Genomic DNA, 27,769 nt, shown 5'->3' with positions numbered 1-27,769 from the left:
TGCAACGGAAGGGTATCAAACTTTATTATAGATCTCTTTAAAACAGGCTGGAAGGAACAAACAGAAATGTCATTGCGATGCAGTGACAGAGGCGCCACTTCAAATGCAGACACTGGGCAAGCCCCAACTCTCCCACATTATTTATATATAAGACATCACACCCACCCCCAAATTGTTCCAATTGATTGCATTTCAGACCACCCCAGGTGCCTTAACATTAGCTCTAAACACCAAGACGCACATGGGTTCTGGCAAATCAGATGCTGTATTTGGGGGGGTTTAGTTCCTCAATCTCTGGAAAGGAGGAAGGAAAAACACAATCAGGAGAATTGCTTCTTTAAGGTTGCTTTTTTACAGCAGGTACAGATTCGGCAGATTTCCCCCCCGAAGCAAGTCTGAAACCCTCTTGTTCAGCTTGGCAAGATGAAGAGAGCTCCTGGTGGTTAAGGAGAACCAGCCAGACGAGATCAGTCTGAACAAACTGATTTCGAGGCTTTGTTGTCATTTCCCTTTGGGGCCGGTTTCCAGCGGTTTTCCAATATCCTTCCCACGCAGTTTAAGGCCTGGAACAAGACAAAGGAGATGACCACCATCAGCACTCCATCATTCACCTGATAACTTTATGTCCTCATGTTTGCTATATGGAAGAGAATGAGTGCAGGGGACCCAAAGGGAGGGAGAATCCTACTTTACATTCTAGGAGCACCAGATTAGACTCAGACAAAGCTCCAACTCTTGCTTGTGCATTATCTTCCTAGAATATGGTATCTGAATTAGCCTGAGAGAGCAACATCAACACCATTCGCTGCAAGACACTTTCCCAAGTATCATCAGGCCTTCACAGGTCTCAGTATCTCTCTGATTTTGGGGGGAACGCAAACAGGGGTGGCCCCACACATGCAGATGAACAAAGAACAAGAGCTCCAAGTTCTGGTTTCAGGCAGCAGACCCAGGTTTTGTAGAATAAAGCTGCACCCACAGTAACCAGCAGCCAGCGACTGCTCCTGATGTGGAACATGGAACACCAGAACACCCCTCTTAGGCACTGTTTCCCTTCCCCACTTACGGATGGCTCTCTCGATCTTGCCCATGACCTGGTTGTTGGGGATGGCTCGTCCCGACTCGTAGTCAGCGATAACTTGCGGCTTTTCATTGATTTTCTGCAACAAGAGGCTGAGTCTCAGGCACTGGCTCTGGACACTGAACACACAGCACAGCCCCACGCTGCTCACACACATAACAACAGCCTTGAATTATGCCAGGATCAGAAGACAAAGCTCTACTTCTAGGCTCGCTCCACCACCACCATCACCTCCCTCCCCTGTTTGGGTCTCACAGCAATGGTGACACCCATCCTGGACAGGCTGCTGCTTCCCTCAACCTCCCAGGAGGAGCAGGCACACTCCACAGTGCTGCTCCTTAAGACGGCAGCGGGTTTCTGAATGCTGTGTCAGGCCCAGATGGTACCAACAAAACCTCCCGTCACTGCTGAGATGATGGGAGAAGGGGCAAACCAGCCTCCTCCCATCTCGCCAGCCACAGTAACAATCCATCTGCAAGCAGTGTTCAAGGGCTGCACAACCCCTAAACCACTCCTCAGGTAAATAACCCTGCCTGGAGAGCAGCCACCAGCGATGCCACGTTCACCAAACTTCCTGCTCATGACACCACTCCACTGCAGCTGCCCACCAGGAGACAGGAAGAGCATCCACCTTCACCTAAAGCTGCGTGGGGAGACTGGGAGCAGGGGCTGTACTCACGGTGGCCAAATCCTTCTGGGTCATGCCCTTGCTCTGCCGGCCTTGCTGGATCACTTTGCCCACCTCCAGGGGAACTCTGTCATGGTGCAGCTCTTCTGTCTCCCGATCGAGCTTGGCTGTGTTCTTTGTAATGAAGTGTTGCTTGTTCTGGCCTGCTGCCCCTATCACCCAAAGCAAGAACAAACCAAAACAAACCAAGGACAAACAAAACAAGGCTCAGCGCTGTGCCCAACAGTATCAAGGTGCTTTTTCTAAGCTCTCAGCTGCTCAGCATCCCAGGGAGCTTTCAAGATTTCAATGTGCCAACATCAGCACAGATCCTGCCCATCAGAGAACACGTTATCTTAATCCTGTTAATGCTGGTGTCTAAACACAGCCACACAGGGCCCACCCCTTTCTCCATTTCCCATCTGAACTTCACTCCAGACAGGCAAGATCTCACTATGGCTTGGAGATTTATCATTCAGCTTTGATCCAGACACATGTTTGTGCTACAGCATAGGGGGGGGGCTAACACCTGAACTTGAGCGGGGTTTGCTCAGGTATTAAGGCAGCACAAAGACTAAACTTAATCAATTTTCTGATGCCTTTTATAAGTAAACTCTAACTGTACTTGGCTCTCCTGAACACCTGAGGTTCAAAACATGCTGTTTGGTTTGCCTCATCGCAGTTGGAATCTTTTATCCCACGTTAGTCTCTGATGTTCAGTCTCTTGACAAAACTGATTAAACCTCCTTCGAGGAGTATCTCTTTATTTCCCACCACCCTGATCTCATCCTTATGGCGAGAGAACCTAAGAATTTACACCAGAGGAAACGGGGTAGTTTTAAGGAACAATGCCACCGAAGTGCCAGCGGTTAAAGCCCCGGGCACGCATCATCAACACGAGAAATCAGCTGCAGAAATTGGGGGAGTTTAACTTTCATGAGATCCCCCAAGATCTGTGCTCAGCTCCGGACAACCAGAACCTCAGCCCCGGCTACAGGGAGCACTGCCCGTGGCAGGGTGCGGGGCTGCGCGGCCCCATCCTCATCCAGGGAAGATGAGCTCTGGCTCAGCCGGGGGGTGCTACTTCCGTCCCCCGCTGCAGGAGCCTCCGGCACCGCCTCAGCTCCCGCTGCGGAGCCGGCCCCCACCCGGGCCGGGCTCCCCCCTCCGCGCTGCGGAGCCCCCCGCGCGATACCCACACTTCTTGGAGGTCTCTACGTCCTCCCCGCGTCGCTGGGCCGCCAGGATCGCCTGCGGAGAGGAGAGGGGCCGTGGTGAGCGCTCCGCCACCGGAGCTATTCCCTGCGCAGCAGCCTGACCCCGGCCTCCGGCTCGCCCGGGCCTGGCCGCCGGTATATGCGTGCCTCGGCTTCGGCTTCGGCTTCGGCCGGGGCCGCTCCGCCCCCGCCCGCCACCCGCTGACCTGCTTGGACTTGGCCTGGGCCGCGCTAGGCCCCTTCTTGCGCAGCACCGTGACCGTGTCCCAGTCGCTCTCCGCCATGGCACCGGCACAACCCCTCCCGCGACCGCGCCCGCCGCTCAGCGGCGCAGCCCAAAGCCCGCCCCCGGGAGGCGGGGCCTAGCGCTGCTCACGCCGATAGGGCTGCGCTCCCGTCCTTCAAGGAGCGACAGCCTCTCATTGGTGGAGAGATGAGAGCTCGCAGTGTGCTGGACTTTGGCAGCCTTAGCGGACTCAGCGGTATAATGGCGACCTGGGTGTGACGCAGTTGTACGCAATAGGCGCAGGAACATAGCGATCAACCTTATCGCTATTTGATTGGCTGGTGTACATGCCAGGCTGGAGGTGGGCGGGTTTGAGCTGTGCAGACTGATAGGCTGCTGTGAGTGCCAATCACTCCTTGCCCACAGAGGATTGGCTCAATCCTCCGTGCTGTCAGCACCGCTGACCAATAATCGCGCCCTCAGCCACTGAGCGGCTTCGTGGCTGCTCCTCCCGCTCTCGGCCGCCGCAGGTCCCGTTCGGGCGGGGTTTGGGCTCTCCCGCTGCCGGTCCCGGGCTCTGCCGCTGGAGGCGCTCGGTGCCGCTGCACGGGCAGGGTGGGGGGAGGCGGTATGGGGGCCCGGGGAGCGCCGTCCTCCGAGTGCGTTACTCCGTGATGCTCCGGCTGGACGCAGGTGTACCCGGAGCGGCCCCTGGTGGTCCCGCCCCGCGGCTGGTGCTGCACAGACGCGGCTGCGGGTTTCCTGCCCCTTGGGAGCAGCACGTCCTGCCCGGGACAGGGGTGGTGCGGGAGGCGGAGAAGAGGCTTTTCCCCCGCCGAGTTGCATCACCCAGCCAAGAGCTTCAGCAAAGCGGCCGCTTCCCCGGAGGAGCGCAGTTGTGCCGGGAACTGGGACGGTGCGACCTGCGGGGATGGGCAGCGCGCATGTCCGCGAGCAGCTGCCGGGTGCTGTTCCCGGTGCTGCCTCCCGCGCCGGGATGTGCCTCAGCCCCAGTGGAGCCGCTCGCCCTGGGAAGCCGCTCCTCGACGGACGGCTGCCTGGCCCCGCGGTTCCAGCCACCGGCTCGGCCCGTTTCGCTTCAGCACTGCCGCCGCGGCTGCTGCCATCACCCTGTTGTGCCCGGGTCTGACCGGGAGGGTTTTTCCGGGGCCGGCGGGTGAATTCCCGGTCGGTGAGGACAAGCCTGCCGCAGCCCCGCCATGCGGGAAGCGGCGAAGCCCCGAAGTCCCCGCACCGCACACAGGGAAGGCTCCGGCAGCGCCCGGTGCATGGGCCACGCTGGGCGAAGCGGGTGGAAAACCCGGTGACCGTAAACCCGGCGGTTGTGGCATTCTGCCGGGCGAGTTCCGCTGTGCAATCACCTCTCGTGACCTCAGCGCCTGTCCCCCGCGTCATTCGGTTATTTTCTATTAAACCGGAACCCGCCTGTCCCCACCCGGCCTTCCCCTGCCGCGGCGGTGTCCGCTCCCCGCCGTGCCCTGCAGGGACGCGGTGGCCATGGCGCTCTGTGCCCAGGTGAGGAGGCGTCCGACGCCCCGGAGCGACCGAATGAGCCGAGGAAGCTGACGGGAGTGACCTGGGGCCTCTGCCGGAGGACGGCGGAGCAGGGCGGGGGTCAGGGTGGGAGGTCGGGTTTGGGAGTGACTGTGTGAGGGGGTGACACGGGGGAGGTGATGGTGTGTATGGGGTGACTGGGAGTGCTAAGGGGAGGGGACAGTGAGAGGGAGCCTGAGGGGTGTTTGGGGCAGGGGTGGCAGCGGGGGGTTGTGGGAGTGATGGGGGATGATGGATGTGGGGATGTCGAGGGGTGACAGGGGTAGGTGACAATGTGGTGATTATGGGGTGGGTGATGGTGTGAGAGTGTCTAGGACCGATGGGGGTAGGTGACAGTGTGAAGGTGTCTGGTGGGTGCTTGGGGCAGGGGTGACAGCGGCGGGGATGATGGGGGGTGTCTGGGGGATGACAGGGTGGGTGACAATGTGGGGGATATGGGGTAGATGAGTATGTGTGTCTGGGGGTGTTTGGGCAGGGGTGACAGGGTGACGGCTGGGGGTTATGGGGCAACGGACCGTGCGTGCGCGTACTTGGGGTGCCGGTGCCGGGAGGGGCAGAGGGGGAGTGTCCCGGTGGGGCGCGGCGTGCCACACGCATCCGGTAGGCGGGGCCTTGGGGGCGCTTCCGGTGCGGGGCGCGGACAGAGGCGGCGGGTAAGTGCGGCGCTGTCACCCCCCCGCCCCCCCCCAAGTCCATCCGGTACCGGGCGGCGGGGCCGGGCCGCGGGGGAGGCGGGGTCTGCCCTGCGCTTCGCTCCGCCTCGGCCAGGCCCCTCCTGCAGCCGGGGCCTTGGCGGGGCTCCCGGGGAAGGGGCTCGGTGCCGCCGTGCGGGAGGTTCCGAGGGCTCCCTCGGCCGGCCGTGGGATGTAGCGCCGGGTGCTGCGGGAGGCCGGGGTCAGCACACCGGGGGTCAGCACACCGGGTCCCCGCAGGGGTTGCTGCACTGAGGCGGTTTCTTTCCTGATCAGCTTTAAGGCGGCTTTTCACAGTGTTTTGGGGCAGAAACCCGGATTTGCCCGAATAAGCCGCATCTCAATAAACGCGGAGGGGCTTTAGTGAGCTCCGTCCACCTTTGGTCTGGGTTTAGTTCTGAAGTTAACTGTAAAGTTTCTTACCGCGTTCTTCAGCGAGTGGAGGCAGGCTCCTGGTGACATCCCTGTGCAGATGGGTTCTGGCTGCCAGTGTAGCAGCACCCTGGTGATGTGAAAGGTTGCCACCAGCCACTTGTAATGCAAAGGGAAAATGTGTTTCTTTCCAGGCTCTGGAGGTCCAGCCGGAACTTTTCGTTCACATGGCAGCAGCGAACAACACCCCTCCGGGCTCTCTGGATCTCAACCAGCCAGGATTTGCAAAGGAGATCCTGGGAACGAAACTGGAGGTCAAATACCTCTGCTCCGATTGCAAGAACATACTGAGGCGCCCGTTCCAAGCGCAGTGTGGGCACCGCTACTGCTCCTACTGCCTCAAGAAAATTATAAGGTAACTGTGCCTTCGGTCTGATGGCAAAATGCTTGGAAAGGTGTTTTCAAGCAGAAAAAGAGAGAAAAGTTTTCTTTTTCAGTGAGAGAGCTGCGTTGAGGTGCAGCATCAGATCGTCTTCAAGGGGATGTGTGGTCTCTGACTTGTTCTGTTGTTCTGGAGGTGCTTCAGAGTTCCCTTTCCAGGATCCCATGGGTTGGTTTTGCTGTTCAGGTGCCCGTCCGGGTGGATCACCCATCTGCTTCACTCTCCATCACAGCCACTGAAGGAACTTGCTCTTAAAAGTCATCATGTGGTAGTTGTGCCAAAGCTGGCTGCTGGAAAAGTTTCCTGGTGCTCTGCCTCGCTTCTGCCTTTGAATAAGGGAAGTGGAATCCATGGTTAATCAGGAGAAGAAACAAAAAGCCAGAGTCAGAAATGGGAATCGGAAATACCCCTGAGCAAAGGCGCAATGGGATGTTTTCAGAACAGGCAAAAAAGTTACCAGAAATCGCTTTATTGTTAAATGATAACTTGGTCTCTTGTTGTTGTGTTTGATGATTATTTTCCTGTCTGGTAGTGCTGGACCTCAGAAGTGTGCCAGCTGCATTCAGGAGGGGATCTTCGAAGAGGGAATTTCGATTTTGGAAACAAGCTCAGTAAGTAAAAATGCATTTTGAAAACTCGAGCAGCTCTCTGATGGCACTGACACCATGTGCAGTTTGCGTTTAAAACCCAAGCTCATAGAACCCCTTCTTCTTAGGAAATGTTTGTTTCTGTAGTAAGAGTTCTGGTTAATGTGGTGCATTCCCCAGCTTCTGAAATCCAGGTCATGTTGCAGTGGTGGTGGCCCACTTAAACGCTGTAATAACCATGTGTTCGCCATTAGCACACCTCTGAGGATGTGATGTGGCAATGGGATGGGCAACTGGTCTTGAGAAAGAATTAAGAGACCAAACCAAAACTGCAGCCCCGGTAATGCTTGTGGTTTGCTTGTGTTTTTTTCCATTTCAGGCTTTCCCAGACAACGCAGCTCGTCGGGAGGTGGAAAGTCTGCCTGCTGTCTGTATTAACAGTGGCTGCACTTGGAAGGGCACTATTAAAGAATACGAGGTAAAGACCAGAGCAAGGCCTGTGATGTCTGTGTCCTTCTTCTGTCCTCTGTGTCTGGGGAAGGCTCAGGTTGTTTTCCTGGACACTGATGGTGGTGGTGGGAGCTGTTAACTCCATGGACTAATCAATGAGCTGGGATATTCTTGGCTGTGCTGGGGGTGCGTGCCCTGCTGAGCACACAGGCTGAACTGAAACCGTGTCAGATTTGCTTGGCACCAAGCATGTCCCTTCCCTGATGGGATCCACTCACTATCTCCAACTCCTTTCTGCTATGAAAGAAAGACAAGCAAACTGTGAAGCAGCTGTGCTGTGCCATGGGGTGGTTGTGAAGTTCCCTGTGTTGTGTGAACCCAAGACCTGCTTCAGACCCGTAAGCTTGGGGAAAGCAGCCTGGCCATGACCTTGCTTCCAGCCAGCAGCCCCATAGCTGCCAGGGCTGTGGGACTGGCTGTTGGTCACTGGCTGGGCAGCTCTCACTCTGAGCTGCTCTGGGCCAGGATCCTGCTGGACAGGGTGGTTGTTTGACTCTTGCTCTTCTCAAGGAGCCCACCAGCTTTTCAATCCAGGCCTTAATTGTGGCTGGGGGTGTTTGGTCGTTAGCATGTGTACAGCTAAACGGTGCTTTGTGAGAAGTGTCTTTGAGCTGAGGATGGCAGTGGATGCTGTGTTCCCTGTGCTTTCCAGCAGTTCACCTCTGCTGTGGCAATCTCTGTTGTTGAAATGCACTGGTAGTTGTGAATGGATATATACTTTGGTGCTCCATAAGGGACAGTTTTGTCATTCCTCTTGGGGCGGAAGAACCACCACGTGCAGGGCCTGAGATAAGGAATAGATTTTATTTCCCTCTGACACTTGCCCTAGGTAAAGGCTGTAGCCCTGTGGTTCATGGAGCTTTGAGATGTGTGACTAGAACCTTGGTCTAGGCTAACATTTGGATTGTCTTTGCGATGCCACTGCAGGGTGGCTGGAAGCTGTGGATCCTGCCTGGCTTGCTGAGCCCATTAACAGAGATGCTGATGCTTTTGCACCCCTGCTTTCCTGTCCTGCTCTCTAGAACTTTCTGCTTCTTTACGCTGAAAGTTAAGTCCAAAAGATGAGGGGATGTAGGGTGCTAAATGGTTGTCCTGCTGTGAGGCCCTCACTGTGACAGATCTGGAAGTGGTTCGTGATGTGGATGGATGACTGAATAAATGTCAGGCTAAAGCTTCACTTCCATGCAGCACTGAGAGTCTGGGAGTTGTGTTTCAGGGTACAGTGTGTTTTAATGAGGTTCCAGGTTGGAGCTGTGCTGTTGGGGCCTGCAGATTGCTTGACCCAGGCTTGCTTTCTGGAGCAGTGGCTAGAAATCTGATTCCCACTGCAGGGTTCAGAATGGTGATTGTAGTAAGAAAGCTCAGCTCCGTTAACTAAATCGAATCCTGCTTCTCAGCAGCTTCCAGTGCTGGTGGCTGTGCTGTGACTGGTGAGCAACTCTGAGCTGTTTGTCCTGGGTTTACAAAATGTCTTAAAGAGTTCCTGCAGAGCTCAGCAGAAACCATCAGCTGTCAAACGTGCTCCTGTGTGATCCTGCAAGTGTTTGAATGCAGGCTTGAGTCAGCAGAACTTCACTAGAAGTTCAAAAGGGCAATGAGGTGTCCTGGGGTAACTCCTGATTGAGTGAGCCCAGAGGAGGCCTTGGAGATGCTGCGAGGGCTGGAGCAGCTCTGCTCTGGAGCCAGGCTGAGAGAGCTGGGCTGGGGCAGCCTGGAGAAGAGAAGGCTCCTGAAGGGGAGACCTTAGAGCAGCTCCAGTGCCTAAAGGGGCTGCAGGAAAGCTGGAGAGGGGCTTGGGACAAGGGCCTGTAGGGACAGGCCAAGGGGAATGGCTTGAACCTGCCCGAGGGGAGACTGAGCTGAGCTCTTAGGCAGAAGCTCTTCCCTGTGAGGGTGCTGAGGCGCTGGCACAGGGTGCCCAGAGAAGCTGTGGCTGCCCCATCCCTGGCAGTGTTCAAGGCCAGGTTGGACACAGGGGCTTGGAGCAAGCTGCTCCAGTGGAACGGGTCCCTGCCCGTGGCAGGGGTTTGGGACTGGATGAGCTTTAAGATTCCTTCCAACCCAAACCAGTCTGGGATTCTGTGAAGTCTGTCTTGCAAGGCTGCAGGTGTGTGTGATGCTCCAGAATCTTTTGTCCAAATACTGAAGAGCATCTGGATCAAGTGCCTCTTTTTAAGCTCTCCACCTGATTTTCAAGGTTCCTGTTTAGTGCTTTGCTAAACCAAAGCAGAGGTGGGTTTGGGGGTGCCTGGGCTGCGGGTCTGCAGCAGTGACTGTGGCTGTCACAGGTTTTGTTAGTGGCGGGGCAGTTCTGTGTGAGGGAAGGGGAGTGGAGATTCGGAGCAGCACTGGCCCGTTCACCTGGGGCTGAGGCTCTCACACAGTCGCACCTCCCTGTTCAGTCTGACAGGGGAAGGTTATTTCGTGCCCTCATGGGAAAAGCTGCCTCTTTCCTGGGAACTGGTGGGAGGAGGCACCCGCTGGCTCGGGTCCTCTCTCCTCCCAGCCAGCTGCCTGCCAAGGAGCTGTGCCATCTAATCAGGCCGGGCAGCCCTGGTGTGTGTGCCTGGGGAGGGCTGATGAATGGAGACGTCAGAACATCTGCGTTAGCCCAGAGCGGCTCAGAGTGCTGGGGGCTAGTGTCAGCCCCAGCCTCGTGGCCAGGCTCCTTGCTTTAGTGCCGAGCTCATCCCCGGCAGGGCGGGCCCGTAGCCATCGGTGTGTGTAACGTCCTGCCCCAGCTCTGCGCTGGAAAGTCCCTCGCTGCTGTGCTATTTCCGACGGGACATGGAAAGTCCCTGAGAGCAGATTCATTGTTTGCTAATTTAAACCCCTGTGTTCGTGGCCAGGGAGGTTTGCCCAGCTGCTGTATCCACTTACACTGCAGGAGGCCCTCCCTCCTGCTCTGCTGAGCCCATCGGGGCACGAACAAGAAAGAAAATGTTCTCCAGCTGGAAAGCTCTGGCCCCTCAGCTTCAAAACCTAATAAAGCTGATGGCAGTTTTGCTTCTCTTCAGGCAGGCCAAAGTTCAGGTCTCAAAAGGGACATACAGAACAGAGCGTGCAATCTGCTTGGGCATGACTTGCATTTCTGGTTGAAGCTGTGTGGAGCAGAGGAAATACTTCAATGCTGAGCACATGTCTGGGGTTATAAATTCGTTTTTTCACATTTTGTAACTATTACATGTCATTTGGGTAACGCAGCTCGTGGCGGGGCTGAGGGGGGTTCCTTCTAACCAGTAATCTCTCTGTATGTGTGGGTTTCCCAATGAGTCTGCCTGAGTGTACAAAGAGCAAAGCAAGCTGTGGGCAGGAGCCTTTCGATTCAGGTGGAAAGTCTGAGGAGGGTTGTACAAACTAAAACTGGCCCCTTTCAGCAAGAGGAAAGTCCAAGAGAACCTGCCCTGTGGTGCCCAGGGAGAGGGAGTTTGATGTTTCCCAGCTTTGGCCTGTTTCTTTTCTTGCCTTCCAGTACCTCCAGTTGGCCACATCTCTGCTTTATCAACCTTGCTCTGGCTTATCAATGTATCTTCAGTTCTCATGTGCCTTCTCCTACCACTTGCTCCCTTTCTTCATCTTATCCCCCCTCCCCACCCTGTCCCCTGTCCCCCAGGACATGGGATGGGAGGAGGGGGCTGCAGCGGGTGTTCAGCCTTGGCGATTCCATTTGTTGCCCAGAACAGAGGTTTTAACCATGGCTTGCTCATCTCAGGAGATACAGAGTCATTTGAGACAGAAGGTGATGGAATTGTCTAGGTTTTGTAAGGAGAACTAAGTTTTAAGTTTAATCCTGACATCAGTATTTAAAAGGAGTTTTGAGGTGTGGGGGGTCTCAGGAAACAGATTTGCTCAGCAAATGAGGACAGGGACTGTCACCTGTGGTGATAACCTACCCTGGTCCAGCTGGAAGGCGTATGTTCTCCTTGGAGGCTATTGTCACCTTGATTTTGAAGAGCTCACTTCAGGTGAAGGTTGTGAAAGATGCAGAATGTCAGAAGATGTTACTCCAAAGCCTGTGGTGTCAGAGGAGGCTTGCAGCCCTTTTGGGGCTATATGGCTTCCTGAGACAAGGAGGACAGGGTAACAGGGCAGTGCCTTACTACCTAGTGTTCCTACTGGGAGATGCTGGAGAAGCCTTTGTGTGGAGAAACTGTTCCTGTTCAGAAATGCTGCTGGGGCCTGTGAGCCAGGGGGTCCTCCTGCTTCGTGGTCTTCACTGTTCCATGCTGCATCCCAACAGGCTTTGGTGGTGATTTTCAGCTTAGGCTGAAAGCTTCATCTTCAGATTTCTGCACATTGCTTAGAACAGAGCTGCTGGTCTTTGAAGCTGCTTCACCTGGCTCCTGTTGCCTCCAAGGTGTATTCTGAGCGGTTTATAGCAGTGTTGTGTGCACAGGATATGGCATTTTAAGCACTGTGGCAAGCACACACACTGATGCTGGCAGAGGGTGACAACCCTTCCTTTTAAAATCCAGTAAGCATTTACAGTTTGTTCTGAAGGTTTTGGCTCCAGGTCATGGCATGTGTTGGGGGGTGGTTTGCAGCCAGCCCCAACCTCACCAGCAATTTGCCCCAAGACCAGATCACTTCCTTATGGGGGAACCCTTGACTTGTACATGCAGGTGACCAGAAGCACCTCCTGCTTTGGCAGAAGGGATCTGACACCTTTCCTTTCCAGAGCTGGAATTGGGGCCCACAGACAGACCCCAGCCTCCCTCACAGTCCCCAGAGCAGTTTCTGTATCTGGCTGCCCAGACATGAGGCAGTTTCTCATCCAAGCCCGTAGTGGGAGCTTAGCCATGGGGAATGCCAGCGTGTGGTGGGAGCTGGAAAGCCCCGGCTGGAAATGGTCTGCCCTTGGCTTGTAAAACCAGCTCAGCCTTGTCGTGGCCCAGTAAGTGAGCACTTTGAGCATCTGCTCCTTGAAGAGCAAAAGGCTGTCAGGAGCTCTGAGGTGAGAGCTGTGTGTCACTTCTAGGCAGTGATGAAACCCCTCAGTCTGAGCACAGCTTGGGGGGGATGTGGGGCAGCACCCCAGGGGGATGCTCCTTGGGCTCCACATGTCTGGCAGGAGCCAAAGCTGTGATCAGGCACACCCCTGGGCCTTGGCCAGCCTGGAAAAAGGGGGTTTGAAACCACAGGTTCGACTTCACGTGGAAGGCACGTGTCCCAGTTGTACTCTTTGTCTCAGCTCCCCCTCTCTGGGTGCCAGCGGTGTTCTCAGCCTCACGCTGTGACAGTCGGGTTCACAGCCTGCTCCCTGTGCTGCCTGCGAGGCAAAGGAGTCCACCTTTGGTGCCTCTGCTCCTGGAGCTCCACCACCTTGTCCAGCGTGCAGGTCAGGCAGGCCACCGAGAGGCTCCATCCCAGGACTGTCCCTTGTGATGTGAGCAATGGAGGTGAAGCTTTGTATGCTGCTAGAAGAGAGGGGGACCCCTCCAGCGGCGCTGTTCTGGGACCTGGTTGGCTCTTGGTGTGCCTCGAGTGTTTCCTGCCGTGGGAGCTGTCACATCGCTGTGGGAGATGAATTCATTGCTGTGGGAGCCTGGCTCTGTGAGTGTGAGGGGAGGCCTGGGGTCCCCTCCCTGGTGGCAGTTTGTTCTTGAGCAGGGGCCTCATTAGATGTGAACATCATGTCTTGGGCGCTTTCATGTGAGTGTGACTGTAGCTGTTAACTGTAGCCTAGCACACCCGCAGTGTTATCCCCTCATCAGACGTTCCCAGTTGCTGTGAACCTCCCTTAGGTGTCAGCCCACGGAGACTTGGGGTAGTCCCAATGCTGTAATGTTTAATTTCCTTGGCAAGTGGATTCAGTGTTCTGGGTTTGCAGTGCAGTGGGCACATGGAGGTGGGAGCACAGCAGTGTGCAGGATCCTGCTGGCCATGGGGCTGGGTCAAGCTCAGGCTTATCTAAAATGCACTGGGGTCTTGCCTTGCAACCAGGGAAGAGCAGAGCCTGGTTTAGGAAACGGTAGGAAACCCGCTGCTGTTTTCAGATGCTTCTTGTTCCTTCAGCCTTCTTCAAAACCTGCTCTTGCTTTCAGATGTTTTCCATGTGTGAAGTGCTGCCTTTGTGTCCCTCTGCCAAGAAATCCCAGATCAAATGTGTATAATCAGCTCTAAGAGCTGGTGAGCAAACCCCTTAATGCTGAAAGCAAAAATTACTGTACTGGAGAGAGGCGTGAGGGAAGCTGTTGGGAACCACAGCATCCCTGCTGCCAGTCCTTGTCCTCAGTTGTGATGCTGTGGCATTGGGCAGCAGAGGAAAGGTGATGATGGTTTCCCATGTCATCACTGACATGCACAGAACCACAGACTGCTTTGGGTTGGAAGGGACCTTAAAGCTCATCCAGTTCCAACCCCCTGCCATGGGCTGAAGCCACAAGCAGTTACTGGTGGGATCATCTTTGTTTTTGTCACTTCTTTTGAGGTTTAGTTATTTGTGATGCCAAGTGAACTTGCTTGGACCTCTGTGCCCAGCGTGTCCCAGCAAAGGGAGCAGTTTGTGTCGGGTACCAACTGATGTGACAGTCTCTGAAAGCTCCTGTTCTCAGATGGCACTGTCAGTTATAGACAGGGCTCCTGCTTCCCAGCCTTGTGTTGCTGGGCTCCATGAAGCAGCACAAGGACCATGTGTGTGGTAGCTAAGCCCATGTGTGGGGAAAGCTTTGAGCAGGCCTTAACCAGCCTTAGGACACCCCTGAAGAGGAGGAGTCACAGCATGGATGGGCACGTTGACTTGAGAGGAGCAGGATGTCCCTGTGTGGCACATTCTGTCTTGGGGGCTCTAGAGCCCCTGGGGACCTGGAGAGGTGCACAAAGCAGCTCGTGCTCCTTGTCACAAGGGATTCGTGTTCCCTTGCAACCAAGGCACTGGAGGCTTATTCTCAGGGTCTCTCCACAGTTCTGTGAGCCCACCCTCTATCTTGTAGCCAGGGTAAGATGCCAGAGGAGCTGCCTGCTGGACATGGCAGTTCTGAAGCTGGAGAGTGCCAAAGCCCTGGCAGTGCTCTGGCGCACCCGGTGCCACCTCAGCTGCCTCTCCTCTGCTCTCCTGTTAGTTTTCCTTCCCTTTCATTGCTCCCTTCCTGCTGCCTCAGCTTTATCTGTGCTCATGGTCACTGTTGCCATGCTTGGAGGGGACTAATGGACTGTATTTAGGAGATTCACCTGCTTGAGCGAGTCCAGAGGAGGCCATGGAGATGCTGCGAGGGCTGGAGCAGCTCTGCTCTGGAGCCAGGCTGAGAGAGCTGGGCTGGGGCAGCCTGGAGAAGAGAAGGCTCCTGAAGGGGAGACCTTAGAGCAGCTCCAGTGCCTAAAGGGGCTGCAGGAAAGCTGGAGAGGGGCTTGGGACAAGGGCCTGTAGGGACAGGCCAAGGGGAATGGCTTGAACCTGCCCGAGGGGAGACTGAGCTGAGCTCTTAGGCAGAAGCTCTTCCCTGTGAGGGTGCTGAGGCGCTGGCACAGGGTGCCCAGAGAAGTTGGTTTGGCTTGAAGGGCCCTCAAAGCTCCTTCAGCTCCAACCCCTGCCATGGGCAGGGACCCCTTCCACTGGAGCAGCTTGCTCCAAGCCCCTGTGTCCAACCTGGCCTTGAACACTGCCAGGGATGGGGCAGCCACAGCTTCTCTGGGCACCCTGTACCGGTACCTTTTGGCCCTTGTCCAAAGCCCCTTCTCCAGGTTTGTTGTCAGCCCCTTTACAGCAGCTGCCTGACTCTCAGAGGCTTGTCCCTGCTGCAGGAGCTCACGGATGTGTGCTTGGGAAAGGTGTAAATGTGAGGATTGCCCCATTCCTAGGGCAGAGGGAGTGCAGCAGATCGGGCTTGAATGCCAGCCCCTGCTCCAGCTTCTGGGTGCGGTGGATTTCTTCCTGCAGCAATACCATCACGTCTGTTCAGATGCCTGTATCGAGGGGGGGAGGAACAGGGGATTCCAGAAGGGCCTGAAACTGTTTATACAGGAATGTTTGTTGGGAGGTTTGGCTCTGTGCGGGTTCAAGCCAATGCTTCTGAGCGCCTCGAACACTTCCCATAGACCAGTTGCACTTTCAGCTTAGCTATGTGGGGCTGGTTCCCTTCTGCTGCAAGCTGGGCAAGCTTCACAGCCCTGCCTGCATCTTGGGTGCTACATGGCAATGGTGCAAAGGTTTAGATAACTGCTGGACGTGGGGAGTGCGGTGGGGGGGGGGGGGTAGTTTCATACCTGGCACACTGGCACAGGAGAAGCTGAGTTTAAATACTCCTGTTTTAAATAGTTGTCTCTGCAGCAAAGTTTCCTCCTTCAGCCACAGCGTCTGTTCTGCTGCCAGGGTGCGTGGGTCCTGGGGATGATGCTATCTGGTGTTTCTAGAACATGAGAGCAGTGGGTGGGAAGAAGAAAGGGCTCAGCCCCTTGGAATGAGTGGGAGGAAGGAAGGTGCTCTGCCTCCTCCTCCTCCACAAGCAGGGTCTGGACAGGCAGCACTGCCCACCCAAACGAAACCACCCAGGTCACTGCAGGGACAGGGCAGCGAGGCCTTGAGTCTGGCCACTCATGTGAGGTATAAAAAGGAGAGAGTAAGTAAGAAGCCAGACCTGAGCCGCTGATGGGTTTCACTTTCCAGTTTCTGATGTGGTAACTATTTAAATCTGTGCATGGTTCCCCCCATGCCTCCAAGACAGTAACTTGGTTTAGTAAAGAATAAATGTGACCACGTTTCCAAAGCATCTGGCTTCAGGTGGCTGCTGTATGAATGCTTCTGGGGGTTGTGGATGGGTTTCTGGGGTTTGTGTTTGTTCCCCCCACTGTTACTACCATAGCAGGATACTTCATTGCACTTATCTTTTAACCTGAATATTGAACTGCATGTTCATGGCATTTGCAGTGCCTTGTCCCAGCTGGGTTTTGTGTTTTTTGAGCAGTGGGAATGCCACAGAAAGCAGAGGCACGTTCTGGCATTCTCAATTTAGCTACTGACACTGGTGTCTGCTGAGTTCAGAGTATCACATTGCCCCAATCGCTTGTGCAGCTCCTCTGGCTGCCAGACACAGTGTGTGTGTGCTCTGGCCTGTGTGTGGGGACTGGGGAATGAAACTGGTTTGTTCTTTCTGGTAAAAAGATGGTTTTCTGATTCAAATGTGAAGATGCTAGCAGAGAGCTCACCCAGTGAGTGATGACCAGGCTCTGGGTCATGGCTCCTCTGATAACCATCACGGGGGATCAGTTACACAAAATGATCCTGCTGAGATAGAGGCTTCCTTCACTCGACCTGCCCAAACATAGGTGTTCCTGGCAGAGCCATAAATGGAGCTTCCTGTTGATTATCTTGTTCATCAAAGCAGTAATTTGATATAAAAAGAAATGATTATAGCAGCTTTAAACTGGGGCTGAGGTTACAGAGGCACCTGAAATCTGGTAGCCTGCAGATCACACAGGTGAGTCAGCATCTGCATCAGCAGCACAGCCGAGGCTGGAGTGGAGGGTGGTGGAGCACGGTGCTCTTCTGTAATGATGTATGAAACTATTGCTGTTGAATTGTTGGGTTCATCACACAACCTCACTGGAGCTCTTCTTTAGAGGACAATTTCCTGTCAATTCTCCTACAGGCTCACGATGAAGTCTGCCCTGAATTCCCGCTGACTTGTGAAGGCTGTGGGAAGAAGATCCCAAGGGAGAAGGTAACCCCCACCTGCTGGAGATCTGTGTGCTGTGGTGGGGTTTGGAGCCCTGAGGGGCTGACACTGGTGTTCGCAGAGCCAGGAGGGAAACTGGGACCATTAATTAGGAAGTGGGGTGTATGAAACGAGTGGTGGCTATTAGTGCAGGTGTGACCTTTGTATAAGGCTCGGAATGCTGGTTGGGTGTGAGAACATGACCCATGGCACGTGTAGTTGTGTGTTAGTGCTGCCAGCACCACCTCTCTTGGAGCAGTGTGTTTGCCACGTCAGGGTGCAGAGGCTCCGTGGCTCTATCACCCACAGGTGATACGGAATTATGCACTTATGGAAAGGGAGCCCAGCTAAATGAATGAATTTCTAATGAATGGTGTCATGGAATCCGTGCTGCTGGCTCCTGGGCAAGGCTCAAAACTGGGAAACCAAGGGTTTGGGAATCACCTTCAAAAAGCACATTTATGTGAAACTCTCCTGCCTTCCATGGGCAAAGGTTCTGAGTAGTGCTGTCAGAGGCCCCTGTAGCAGTGCAGGGGGGGACAGAAGTGTTACAAAGATGAGCAAAGAGTTCTAAATGGGGAGGTAATGAAGGGCTTTGCACTGGGGTGTGGGGATACAGATCTGTTCTGCAGGCTGGAACTGGAGCCCAGCAGAGACTAACTGGGCTTGGATTCCTGTAGGACTCCAGTGGGTGATGTGTCCTGTGTGTAAATATTAACTCCCTCTTCTATCCCTCTCCAAACTTCAGTTGATTCTCTGCAGTGTTGTAACCTAACTCATTAAGCAAGCCAGATGGATCTAGAAGCCTTTAAGAAAGTGGTTTAAAAACAGTTTTAATCGACATCTGTTGTAGCAGATGTAGGTGTTAAATGTGGAATATGGTGGTTGTTCAGAACAGACCACCTATACGATGATGAGAGGTGTATCACACCCAACCTGATGATGTGCCAGTGCTTGTTAGCATTAGTCATGCGTTGTGTGGGAACCCAAAGGAGTCCTCTTGGCAGCTGGGGGGTGCTTCTACAGCACTTCTCTGTAGCAATACCCACTGTTGGCCTTGGCTCTTTTGGAGAGGGGCTTTGGACAAGGGCCTGCAGGGACAGGCCAAGGGGAATGGCTTGAACCTGCCAGAGGGGAGACTGAGCTGAGCTCTTAGGCAGAAGCTCTTCCCTGTGAGGGTGCTGAGGCGCTGGCACAGGGTGCCCGGAGAAGCTGTGGCTGCCCCATCCCTGGCAGTGTTCAAGGCCAGGTTGGACACAGGGGCTTGGAGCAAGCTGCTCCAGTGGAAGGTGTCCCTGCCAGTGGCAGGGGTTGGAACTTTAAGGTCCCTTCCAACATAAACCAGTCTGGGATTCCCTGATTCTTCACAGCAGTGGTCAGGCAAGGTGAGGTGTGGTGTCATTGGCACCCTGCAAGGGAATGCTGAACCCAGAGAGCTCCTGCCCTTGCACAGCTGGACCTGCAGTAAGTGCTGTAAGTGCTCAGGAAGGACCAGTGGGAAGCTTTTTGTTCTCAGATGTGTAATGATCAGTTGGAAGCTGTGGCATGTCCCAGCAAGGGTTATGTGAAGTCTACAAAATCTAATGGCTGTCTGCTTCACAGAGTCATTCTTGATCCTGCCCTTCCTCTGTTTTCAGTGAAGCTTGTTCAGCATCCATAACATGTACCTGTGCTGGTTGCTTTCTCTTTCGTGCATATGGAGGTGAGAAGTGAGCCATCAAGAGAAAAAACCTGCCTTCCAGGTGTCAGCACTAGATTTGTATTATAGTCAAAGTCATATCTGATGGCAGACAGTGTCCATGTGTAACCGTGCACTTGGGCAGTGAGTGATTAGCAGTGGCATGGATGTTTAGGATGCACCTTCAGTTTCCTAAACACCAGCAAGATGGAGAGGGAGCTACTGGGGCACAGAAGATCTAACATTGCCTTCCTTGCTTTCTAGTTTCGGGACCATGTGAAGAGTTGTGGCAGATCTAAAGTGCCTTGCAGATTTGAGGTTGTTGGATGCACTGAGGTGGTAAGAGCTCATGTGTAGATGTTCATCTTGGGGCTTGTTTTCAGTTCCAGTGTTAGTAACCTGCAAACTGCTGTTGTCCAAACAGATGCTTGCATTCAGGTATTTGAACAAAGGGGTGTTTCAAACCCTTTGCACATGGAGCTTAACATCACCTGCTGTCCAGAATTGATGTATCCAGAGAATGAGCTCACTGTGGAAGGAAACCTCTTTTGGGGAACACTCCAAGTGCTTTGATGCTCTGGGGTTTGTGCTGCTTTCAGTTCTAAGCACAGGACTGGGGCCAGGCCAGTATTTCTCCACGTGACTTAGTTTTCCAGCTCCTATTGGTGATGTTCATACAAATCCCTCCTCCGGGGGATTACATGAGTCTTTGTCCTTCGATGCTGTTGAGTACATCTGATAGAGCCCTTCTGGGGAGTACCAGAGGAAAGCAGAGCAGAGCAGTGTGCACAGCTGGGGAAACATTAAGCATCCACTTTGTATGTGAGCTGCAGCATCTGTAAAACTAAACAAAAACCCCATCCCCAAACCAGTTTTCTTAACTATCTTTATTCGGTTTTTACCCTTTATAATTTAAATCTTAAGCTGTGACCTTGCAAGGAGGGACTTGTGTGGATGGTGACAGTGTAGGGGGAGCTTGCTGAATGGGGGATGTATTTCTCTTTATGTAGGTGGAAAAAGAAGAGCTTCTCGAACACGAAAGGAAGTGCTTGGCAGAGCATCTCTACATGCTGCTGAGTTTTGTGCTCAGCCTCAAGGCTGGGGCTGGAGACCTGAAGCCTCTTCCTGTCCTTTCCTCATCACAAAGCGCCCCAGTGCTGGCAGGAAACTCAGAGTTGGAGGTCTCCAGGTCCCTGGAGCTCCTGGGAAGATGTGAGGCCCTTGAGAGGAAAACTGTGACCTTTGAGAACATTGTGTGTGTGCTCAACCGGGAGGTGGAAAGAGTGTCTCTGACAGCAGAAGCCTACAACCGGCAGCATCAGCTGGACCAGAAGAAGATCGAGACGCTGAGTAACAAGGTGTGTGAGCACTGCCTTGGGCTTCCCAGCACCCTGAGCAGAGGCTTTTTCTGTTTCCTTCCCATGTTATTAGCAAAGCTTCACCAGCCCTGAAACTCCACATATCCCAAGGGCAGGACTAAGATATCATCTGTGCCCGTGCCCAACCCTTAAAAGGTTCCTGGAAAAGACAGGGATTGAACTGACAAGCATAAAGCGTTCAGATCTCTGCTAGTAATCGAGTTGTGCAGATGCTGAGATGTTGTTCCTGGATGAGGTTTTCCAATGAGAGACAGAGCACCCAGCTTTCCACTGCATCACTCTGGATCTATGGGGCTGCTTCTAGACCTTCCTAAAGGAGTGTAGTCATCAGTGCTGCACTGCAGCGTTGTGGCAGACACGGTCTGGAGGCGTGAGGAAGCTGTCCCCAGCAGCATGCTCCAGCCCAGGCACTGCTGAGCACTGCAGGCTGGGAGTTGTGCACTTCCCAGTGTACCTGTGCTCTCAGCAGGGGAGCTGCCAACACTGGTGTGATCCTGTTAGCCAGGAGTGACTGACCCTCTGGAGACCCTGGGGGCTGGGTGTAGCTTCTTCTCAGTCTAGCTTTGCCACAGTGCTGAGTTGTTGGTCCCCCCTGATAGCGGAATAGACTCCACAACTTGGTTAAAGTTGTAAAGTAGGTATGCTTTATTCAGCTGAAGACGCACGGGGGATTGGTCCTCCAAAAGGCATGCGTGCCTCAGTGCCGTTTTCCTTCTACATTTATCCTGTAAAGTCATACATATGTATTAGGCTGCACAATACGCCTATACATATTCATATTCTATCCCCGCTTCGTATTATAATGAGCTAAAAGGCTCTCCACGCATGCGCAGTGCCTCCTGCTGGTCTTGGGCAGGGGTCTTCAGATGAAGTAAGTAGTCTTCCTCTTGTGGGTAGGGGTCTTTAAGATGAAGTAAACGAGTTTGCCTCAGGATTGAACTTTTTACCTCTGGTCCTCACGCATGCTCTTTAGGAGCTGGATGGGTCTGGTCTATGTCCAACTGGTTTAATGAGCTATTCTCTTCGTTAGGAAGTTCTATCTTGGTACTGCCTGATAAGGCATCTGCTGAGCTTGTCAAACAAGCTATAACTTAGGCAGTATCTTCTTGTACAACCCCCCTATTCTCCTCATTAGGAGGTTCTGTCCTGGTACTGCCTGATAAGGCATCTGCTAAGCTTGGCAAGCCAGCTATAACTTAAGCAGTACCCCTTGTACAACCCCCCCCCCGTACATTTTGTCTAACCCCCTTGTACAACCCCCCTGTACACAATAGGCCACATCAGTTTCACCCCCCAGCACTTCTTGGCTGCTCAGGTAATGAAGCTCTTGCTGGCAAATTTTTCCACTTGCTGTGGAAAAGTTTGGAGCTCAAGCACTGAGCAGAAGATCAATGGATCTTCTGTGGAGGGACAGAATTCAAGAGGGAGCTTCAGTGAATCAGCTTCTGATGCCAGGTTTGTCCCTCCTGTGACCACTGTCGGTTCTGAGGAACAGCTCACACTGAAGAGTCACCCTGAAGGGGATCACAGAATCCCAGCCTGGTTTGTGCTGGAAGGGACCTTAAAGCTCCTCCAGCTCCAACCCCTGCCACGGGCAGGGACCCCTTCCACTGGAGCAGCTTGCTCCAAGCCCCTGTGTCCAACCTGGCCTTGAGCACTGCCAGGGATGGGGCAGCCACAGCTTCTCTGGGCACCCTGTGCCAGCGCCTCAGCACCCTCACAGGGAAGAGCTTCTGCCTAAGAGCTCAGCTCAGTCTCCCCTCGGGCAGGTTCAAGCCATTCCCCCTTGTCCTGTCCCTATGTTCCTTGTCCAAAGCCTCTCTCCAGTGATGGATGCTGGTGGCTACTGGCTTTCTTGGGTCTCACAGTGGTACCTGTTTCTAACCCTGTCTCCCACTGAGCAGGTCCGGCAGCTGGAAAGGAGCATTGGGCTCAAAGATCTGGCCATGGCCGAGATGGAGGAGAAGATCCGCAACATGGAAGCCTCCACCTACGATGGTGTTTTCATCTGGAAGATAACGGAGTTTGCCCGGAAGCGCCAGGAGGCCATCACAGGCTGCTCTCCTGCCATCTTCTCCCCAGGTTAATGCCTTTTGTGTCTCAGCTGGGTGTGGGATTTGTGGGGATGTCCTTGAAAAGGGGGATGCTGCCCCTTCAGATGTTCTTCTGTTCTCTTCTCCTTTCCCCATGGACCCTGAGCAGCTCTGTTTTAGCAGTGGGCAAAGTAAAGCTGGTGGTGAAATGATGCTCTTTTTGTTTGCAGAAAACCCTTTTGATTTCTCATAATGCAGAATGCAACCCTCTTAGCTCTGGAACAGCCCATCATAACCCTTCAGTAATATTCAGAGACCATAAAACCAGCAATAAAATGGTTAAAGAAGGGAGGAAATATATATTAGAGCTCCTGCAATACATTGTAGTGCCTAAAATGTGGTGGTGGAAGAGACAGTGTCTAAATTGTCTCAGCACATCCACACCCAGGAAGTGCTTAAATTGGAGGAAGGAGCTGTCCTCACAGAGCTGCTCCAGCCCCACTGTTCTTCCTGTTCCTAAAGGAGGACCTGGTGGACAGTGAGCAGTGGGTTGGGATCTGGCCTCTTTGTTGGGGGAAGAACTTCCCTGGCTGGCGGCTGTGAGATGAGGCCATCTCTTCAAACAGTTCTTGCTTGGGGGAAGCTCATCTCACAACAGAATGGTTGAAGAGGGGAGTTGGGGTTTGCCTGAGCAGGAGTTACTGGGATTGAAGTGTGCTGGAGAGCTTTTCGAACCAGCCAGAGCTGTGTGCATGTGTGGAGCAGGTACCTTGCTCCCAGTGCTGTTGTTGCGGCTGGGCCACGGGATGAAAGCAGCTGAATTGGTTCAGAACTACTCTGACGTCTGTGTTGTGGAGGGAGGCTGCTCAGAGGCCTTTTCCTCTTAAAAAAGGATTCCCCTTGTCAATGGGAGCTGCAGTGCTGCTGACACTCTGCATACAGAGGCATTTCCTTCAGTCAGCAGCAGCCTGGGAACCCCTGCAGGAAAGGCACTGCCTCCCTTTCCCAAACCTGCTTCAAATCTGGTTTGTGTGACTGAAAGGACTTTGACTCTTGCAGCCTGCCCATGTCCCACACCGTGCTCCATTGCTGCTTGGCCTGAACATCTTCAGCAACAGTGGGTTGGAGGGAGGTGCTGGATGGAGCTGACTCTGCTCCTCTGGCCATGGGCATCCCACACTGTGCCCGGCTCCAGGCCTCACACGAGCCGATGCCATCTGCATCCCTGCAGCTGGGAGGGGTTTCTAGGTTGGAGAATCAGGTCAGCAGAATGTGCCAGAGCCCAAGGGAGGGAAAGGGCTGAAACCTCTGACTGAGGAGGCTTTGTCCATCCAGACGCATGCTCTGAGTGCCTGGTTCCTCCCAGAACTGGTGCCTCCTGCTCTGTGCTGTGTGCGGGCCAGGCTCCAGGATACTCTGGCAGCAGGAGCAGGGCTCAGGGCTGTTGTAAACTGTTCCATCAAAGCAAAAGCTCCTTCGTGAGGCACCAGAAGCGCTTCATGGTGCTGGTTGGTGTCTGCAGTCTCCTGATGAATGTCTCGTATGTGGTGGGGGGGTGGGAGGTGAAGGTGCCCAACGCCAGGACTGGCTCTGGAAAAGGCAGCACTTCTTTATCTCGCAAGTGCAAAGTCCAAGGCCCTGTTCCCTGCAGCAGCCAATTGTGTTCAGAGCAGAGATCTCATTGCTGCTGCTTTAGCTGGGGAGATGGGGCTGAGAAACAAACGTTTGTTGTGGAGGTGGGGTTTTACCTTGGAAAGGGAAGCGATGGACTGGTGCTGTTCAGTCTGCAGGGAGTCAGTGAGAGGAGAGAGGCTGAGGCTGTGAATGGGACAAACAAGGGAAATGGGTGTGTTTGGTTTGCATTTAAACATCCAGGTGAGGAAATCAGTGTCACAACTTCCTCAGCAGAGTTCCTGCTCACTCACGCTGTGAGCTCACCCCGATACCACGGGGTTTTGCAAAGGGCAGAATCACGAGTTCAAAAAGGCAGATGCACACGGGAAAGGCTCATTGGGGGCCTGAACAGGGGCAGGCCAAAGGGAAGATCCAGCTGGAAACTGTCTGGTGCTGCTGGCAGCCTGCTGGGCTCCTGCTTTGCTTCTGATGCTCTTTACCTTTGCTGGGGTGGTGCGCAGGGTGCTCAGTGCTCTGCCTGGTTCCATGTCTGGGTGCTCCCACCCCTGTGGGGCCATCCTCCCTCTGATTCCCTGCCTGGCTTTATGCTCAAAGGTTTACAGGGGTGCTGAGGAGCCCCAGGGGCAGTGGGGATGCTCTGCTTGGACTAGCAGAGGGTGGCATTGCCCTGAGAGCCCTGGGGTGGAGAGGAAGGACAAGTGGGGAGTGCTGGGAGGAGGTGGTGGCAAAGCCCCATGCCCAGCTCCTGGCCCAGTGGCAGTCACAGGATGTGCTGCTGCTCCTCTGCCTGTTCATAGCAGTGCACTGAGCCCTGCTGTGAATGAGCTCAGCTCTGCCCCATGCCTGCAGTGAGCTGAGCCCCGGCCCTGTGTGAGGGCAGCTGGGGGCAGGTCCCCTCCCAAGGGGTGTTTCTGGGACCCCACACAGGTCTGGTGTCAAACATGGGCGTTCCCAGATGAGATCCCAGAGCTTGTGCCCGGCTGTGCCCGTGCCATGCGGAGTGGCAGGGATCCAACAGGAGACCAAAGCTCATGTCCCCGAGCCCCTGCTCCCACCAGAGGCAGCCGGTTTTGACAGTCCCAGGCTGGTTTGAGTGGGAAGGGACTTTAAAGCTCCTCTATTTCCAACCCCTCCCACGGGCAGGGACCCCTTCCACTGGAGCAGCTTGCTCCAAGCCCCTGTGTCCAACCTGGCCTTGAACACTGCCAGGGATGGGGCAGCCACAGGTTCCAAAGAGGGTGCAGTGAGCACTGAGGATGCTCTACACCCAGTCAGGGGTTTTGCTTCTGCTCACCAGCACTGGTGTCATGAGCTGCACAAGGTGTGTCTGGGAGGGCACACTGGGAATCACTCAGCTCCTGCCCAGGATGCTTGTGCCTCTGGGGGCAGGAGCTCTGCTCTGTGCTGCAGTGTCTCAGCTAGACCAGGGCCTTGGCACTGCCTGGCCCTGGGCTGTCCCCAGGCCAGTCTAAGATGGCATCTAACTGTTGTACCTGGTGGCTTTCCAGACCACCTCCATGCTTCAGGTGCTTTGAGACCTGGACCTGGCTTCTTCCAGGATCCAGTGTTAGAGTCCTCAGCATCCAGAGGACCGTGCTGGTGCCAACCTTGCTGCCTTTGACCCTCCCTGTGTCTGCTTTGCCTCTGACAGCTTTCTACACGAGCAAGTATGGCTACAAGATGTGTCTGCGCGTTTACCTGAACGGGGACGGCACCGGGCGCGGGACCCACTTGTCCCTGTTCTTTGTGGTGATGAAGGGGCCGAATGACGCGCTGCTGCGGTGGCCCTTCAACCAGAAGGTAGGTCTGGGACAGAGCCCACCGTGCCCAGCAGTGTGTGTCTCTAGCTTTGCACCCATTCAGGCTTCTAGATGCCACTGCTGTGGCCTGCTTGGCGAGCAGGAGGAGGAAGGGCTGTGATGGGTTGGCTGCCATGGGGTGTTGAAAGCACCCAGTGTGCCACAGGGGGCAGAGGCTGAGGCAGGGGAGCAGCAGCGTGGCTGAAGGCAAGTGGAGCCTCTGCGGGAGTTGAGGGTGAGGGAAGGGGAATGGCCCCGTTGCTCAGGGTGCAGCTGATGCTCAACCCCTATAGGAAGCTCACGTTGTGGGTCTGGGAGCTGCGGGTTTGTGAAACACTTCAGGGCTGAGCCCATGAGGTTCTGGTGCAGGGAGAGGATGGGAGACATCAGCACGGAGGTGACAGAACACCCACGGGGGGTGTTGGTGCTGGGAGTTAGCGCCGTGGGTGCAGGTTCTCAGGTCAGGGTGACAGCCCTGTGCTGCCACCAGAAGTTTCCAGTGACGGGGCAGGATGTGGGGAGGGTTCTGCAGAGGTGGTGCTGTCCCTGGCCCTGCTCTCAGGCGTTTCTTGGGGCTGGAGGTGTGTGCTGGGCTGTGGCTGTGCTGGTGCTTGCACATCTCACAGGCTTCCAGTCACTGGGTGTCCACGTGCTGCTTGTTCATCACTCTCGTGTGTGTGTTTCCACCTTTCCCCACAGGTAACACTGATGCTCCTGGACCAGAACAACCGGGAGCACATCATCGACGCCTTCCGACCCGACGTGACCTCCTCATCCTTCCAGCGACCGGTCACAGAAATGAACATTGCCAGTGGCTGCCCCCTCTTCTGCCCCGTCTCCGTGATGGAAGCCAAGAACTCCTACGTACGGGATGATGCCATCTTTATTAAAGCCATCGTTGATCTCACGGGCCTCTAACCCTCACCTCCAGGAGCAGTGACCACAGAGCCAGCCCTCTTTGTGCTGCACTTCAGGCAGGTCTCGGAGCAAGGAGGGGGCAACACGTGGAAAGGGGCAAAGCCCTTCCCAGAAAGGAACCTTCACTGTGGGTGGGAATGAGGTGTCTGATGGGAACCCTCTTCCCTGGTGTCGCAAGACCTTCCTGAGAAGATGTTTGGGCGGACGTTCACGGTTGGTGGGGAACAAGAAGGGACCGCAGGGACTCGGGTGTGTGAACTGCCGCTGCCTGGGCTCCCCGTGGGGACCGGCGCAGCTCTTGCTCTGCGCCCTTAGCGCACACCTGCAGTGCTCTGTAGGGAAAGAGGGGTTTGCCCTGGCTCCACCTGGTGTGGAGGCTCGGTGCAGCAGCCCACAGCCATCAATGTGTTCTGGGAGCTCCGGGAGCCGGCTCGGTGCAAGCCGGGCCACAGGGGTGAGGATTCCACCGCTGTTGTGGTGCCGCTGGTGTCTGCAGAGGGTGGTGCTGCCCCGAGCGTGGCTCTTGCCGTGTGCTTGGTGGCTGGTTTAGCAGCATAGAATCAGATTGCTTTGGGTGAGAGGGAGCTTAAAGCTCCTCCAGTTTTGCTGTGGCCATGAGTGGCTCTGGAGGGGCAGGTACCCAGGCTGGGTTCCAGGCTTTGCTGTCTTCTCTTCCCGCATCAGGGTCGGTGTCTGAACATGCCCCAGGGGATGGTTTGGAGGTCAGAGTGCTTGCAGTGAGGGTGCAGGAGCCTGCCCAGCGCTTGTGCTGCTGCTCTGGGCAGGAGGGTGGGCAGCGGGGTAGGGGGTGGTCACACTCCTTCACAGCTCCTATGGGTCAAGCTTTGAGCCCTGCTTGGAAGTCTCCATGTGGATCTTCACCTGTGCATGCAGGGCTGGGATGGACTCTGCTGCTCCAGCAGCAGCAGGGACCTGCCTGATGCAGCCGCTGGCATTCTGCTGTAGTTACAGGCAGCTGCTGCTCTCACCCTGTGTGTTGCCTTAGGAGGAAACAAAAGCCAAAACAACCCCAGAACTCCCACACATGCTTCCAACAGAGGAGGCCTGAAGGCAGCTGCCGGCCTGGAAATGGGGAAGAAAACCATTTCTGGACATTGAGCTGTTGGGAATTGAGTGTATTTGATGGGGGGGAAGAGGCTTGGTGGGAGTTGATGCAGCTTTGCTCTTGGGGTGCTGGACACCCATTGCCATTGGCCAAGCAGTGCCGGGGGGGGGCCTGTGGAGACACCAGCTCAGGGCAGGGGGGGAAGGTTCAGATTCGGTCACCCCCTCTCAGCATGGGCCTGG

General features: G+C 54.8%; 2 protein-coding genes across 3 annotated transcripts; one reads left to right on the top strand and one right to left on the bottom strand.

Annotated features, from left to right (window-relative positions):
- On the bottom strand, positions 1-3,327 carry EDF1 (endothelial differentiation related factor 1). The gene is made up of 5 exons (XM_061353035.1): positions 3,172-3,327; positions 2,948-2,999; positions 1,761-1,921; positions 1,067-1,160; positions 1-563 (listed from the first exon to the last, which is right to left on the bottom strand). The coding sequence occupies exons 1-5, from the start codon at positions 3,247-3,249 to the stop codon at positions 502-504; spliced, it is 447 nt and encodes a 148-aa protein (XP_061209019.1). The 5' UTR covers positions 3,250-3,327; the 3' UTR covers positions 1-501.
- A 1,238-nt stretch (positions 3,328-4,565) lies between these two features.
- Positions 4,566-26,710, top strand: TRAF2 (TNF receptor associated factor 2). 2 transcript variants are annotated; one of them, XM_061353027.1, is made up of 10 exons: positions 4,566-4,727; positions 6,025-6,245; positions 6,805-6,883; positions 7,239-7,337; positions 16,954-17,025; positions 18,962-19,036; positions 19,708-20,055; positions 21,981-22,158; positions 25,396-25,544; positions 26,243-26,710. In XM_061353027.1, exons 1-10 carry the CDS (start codon positions 4,710-4,712, stop codon positions 26,459-26,461), a joined length of 1,458 nt encoding a protein of 485 aa, XP_061209011.1. In that variant the 5' UTR covers positions 4,566-4,709; the 3' UTR covers positions 26,462-26,710. The 2 variants fall into 2 exon arrangements, with proteins under 2 accessions (XP_061209011.1, XP_061209012.1); XM_061353028.1 differs by lacking the exons at positions 4,566-4,727; positions 16,954-17,025.
- Positions 26,711-27,769: the final 1,059 nt, after the last annotated feature.

The sequence above is a fragment of the Neopsephotus bourkii genome, unplaced genomic scaffold (assembly GCF_033783945.1).
Source record: "Neopsephotus bourkii isolate Nb327-2 ecotype Australia unplaced genomic scaffold, CSIRO-AGI_Nbou_v1 NB_659, whole genome shotgun sequence".
Classification (NCBI taxonomy): Eukaryota; Metazoa; Chordata; class Aves; order Psittaciformes; family Psittacidae; genus Neopsephotus; species Neopsephotus bourkii.
Note: the sequence above shows the minus strand (reverse complement) of the source record. Positions and strands in the feature narration are given on the sequence as shown.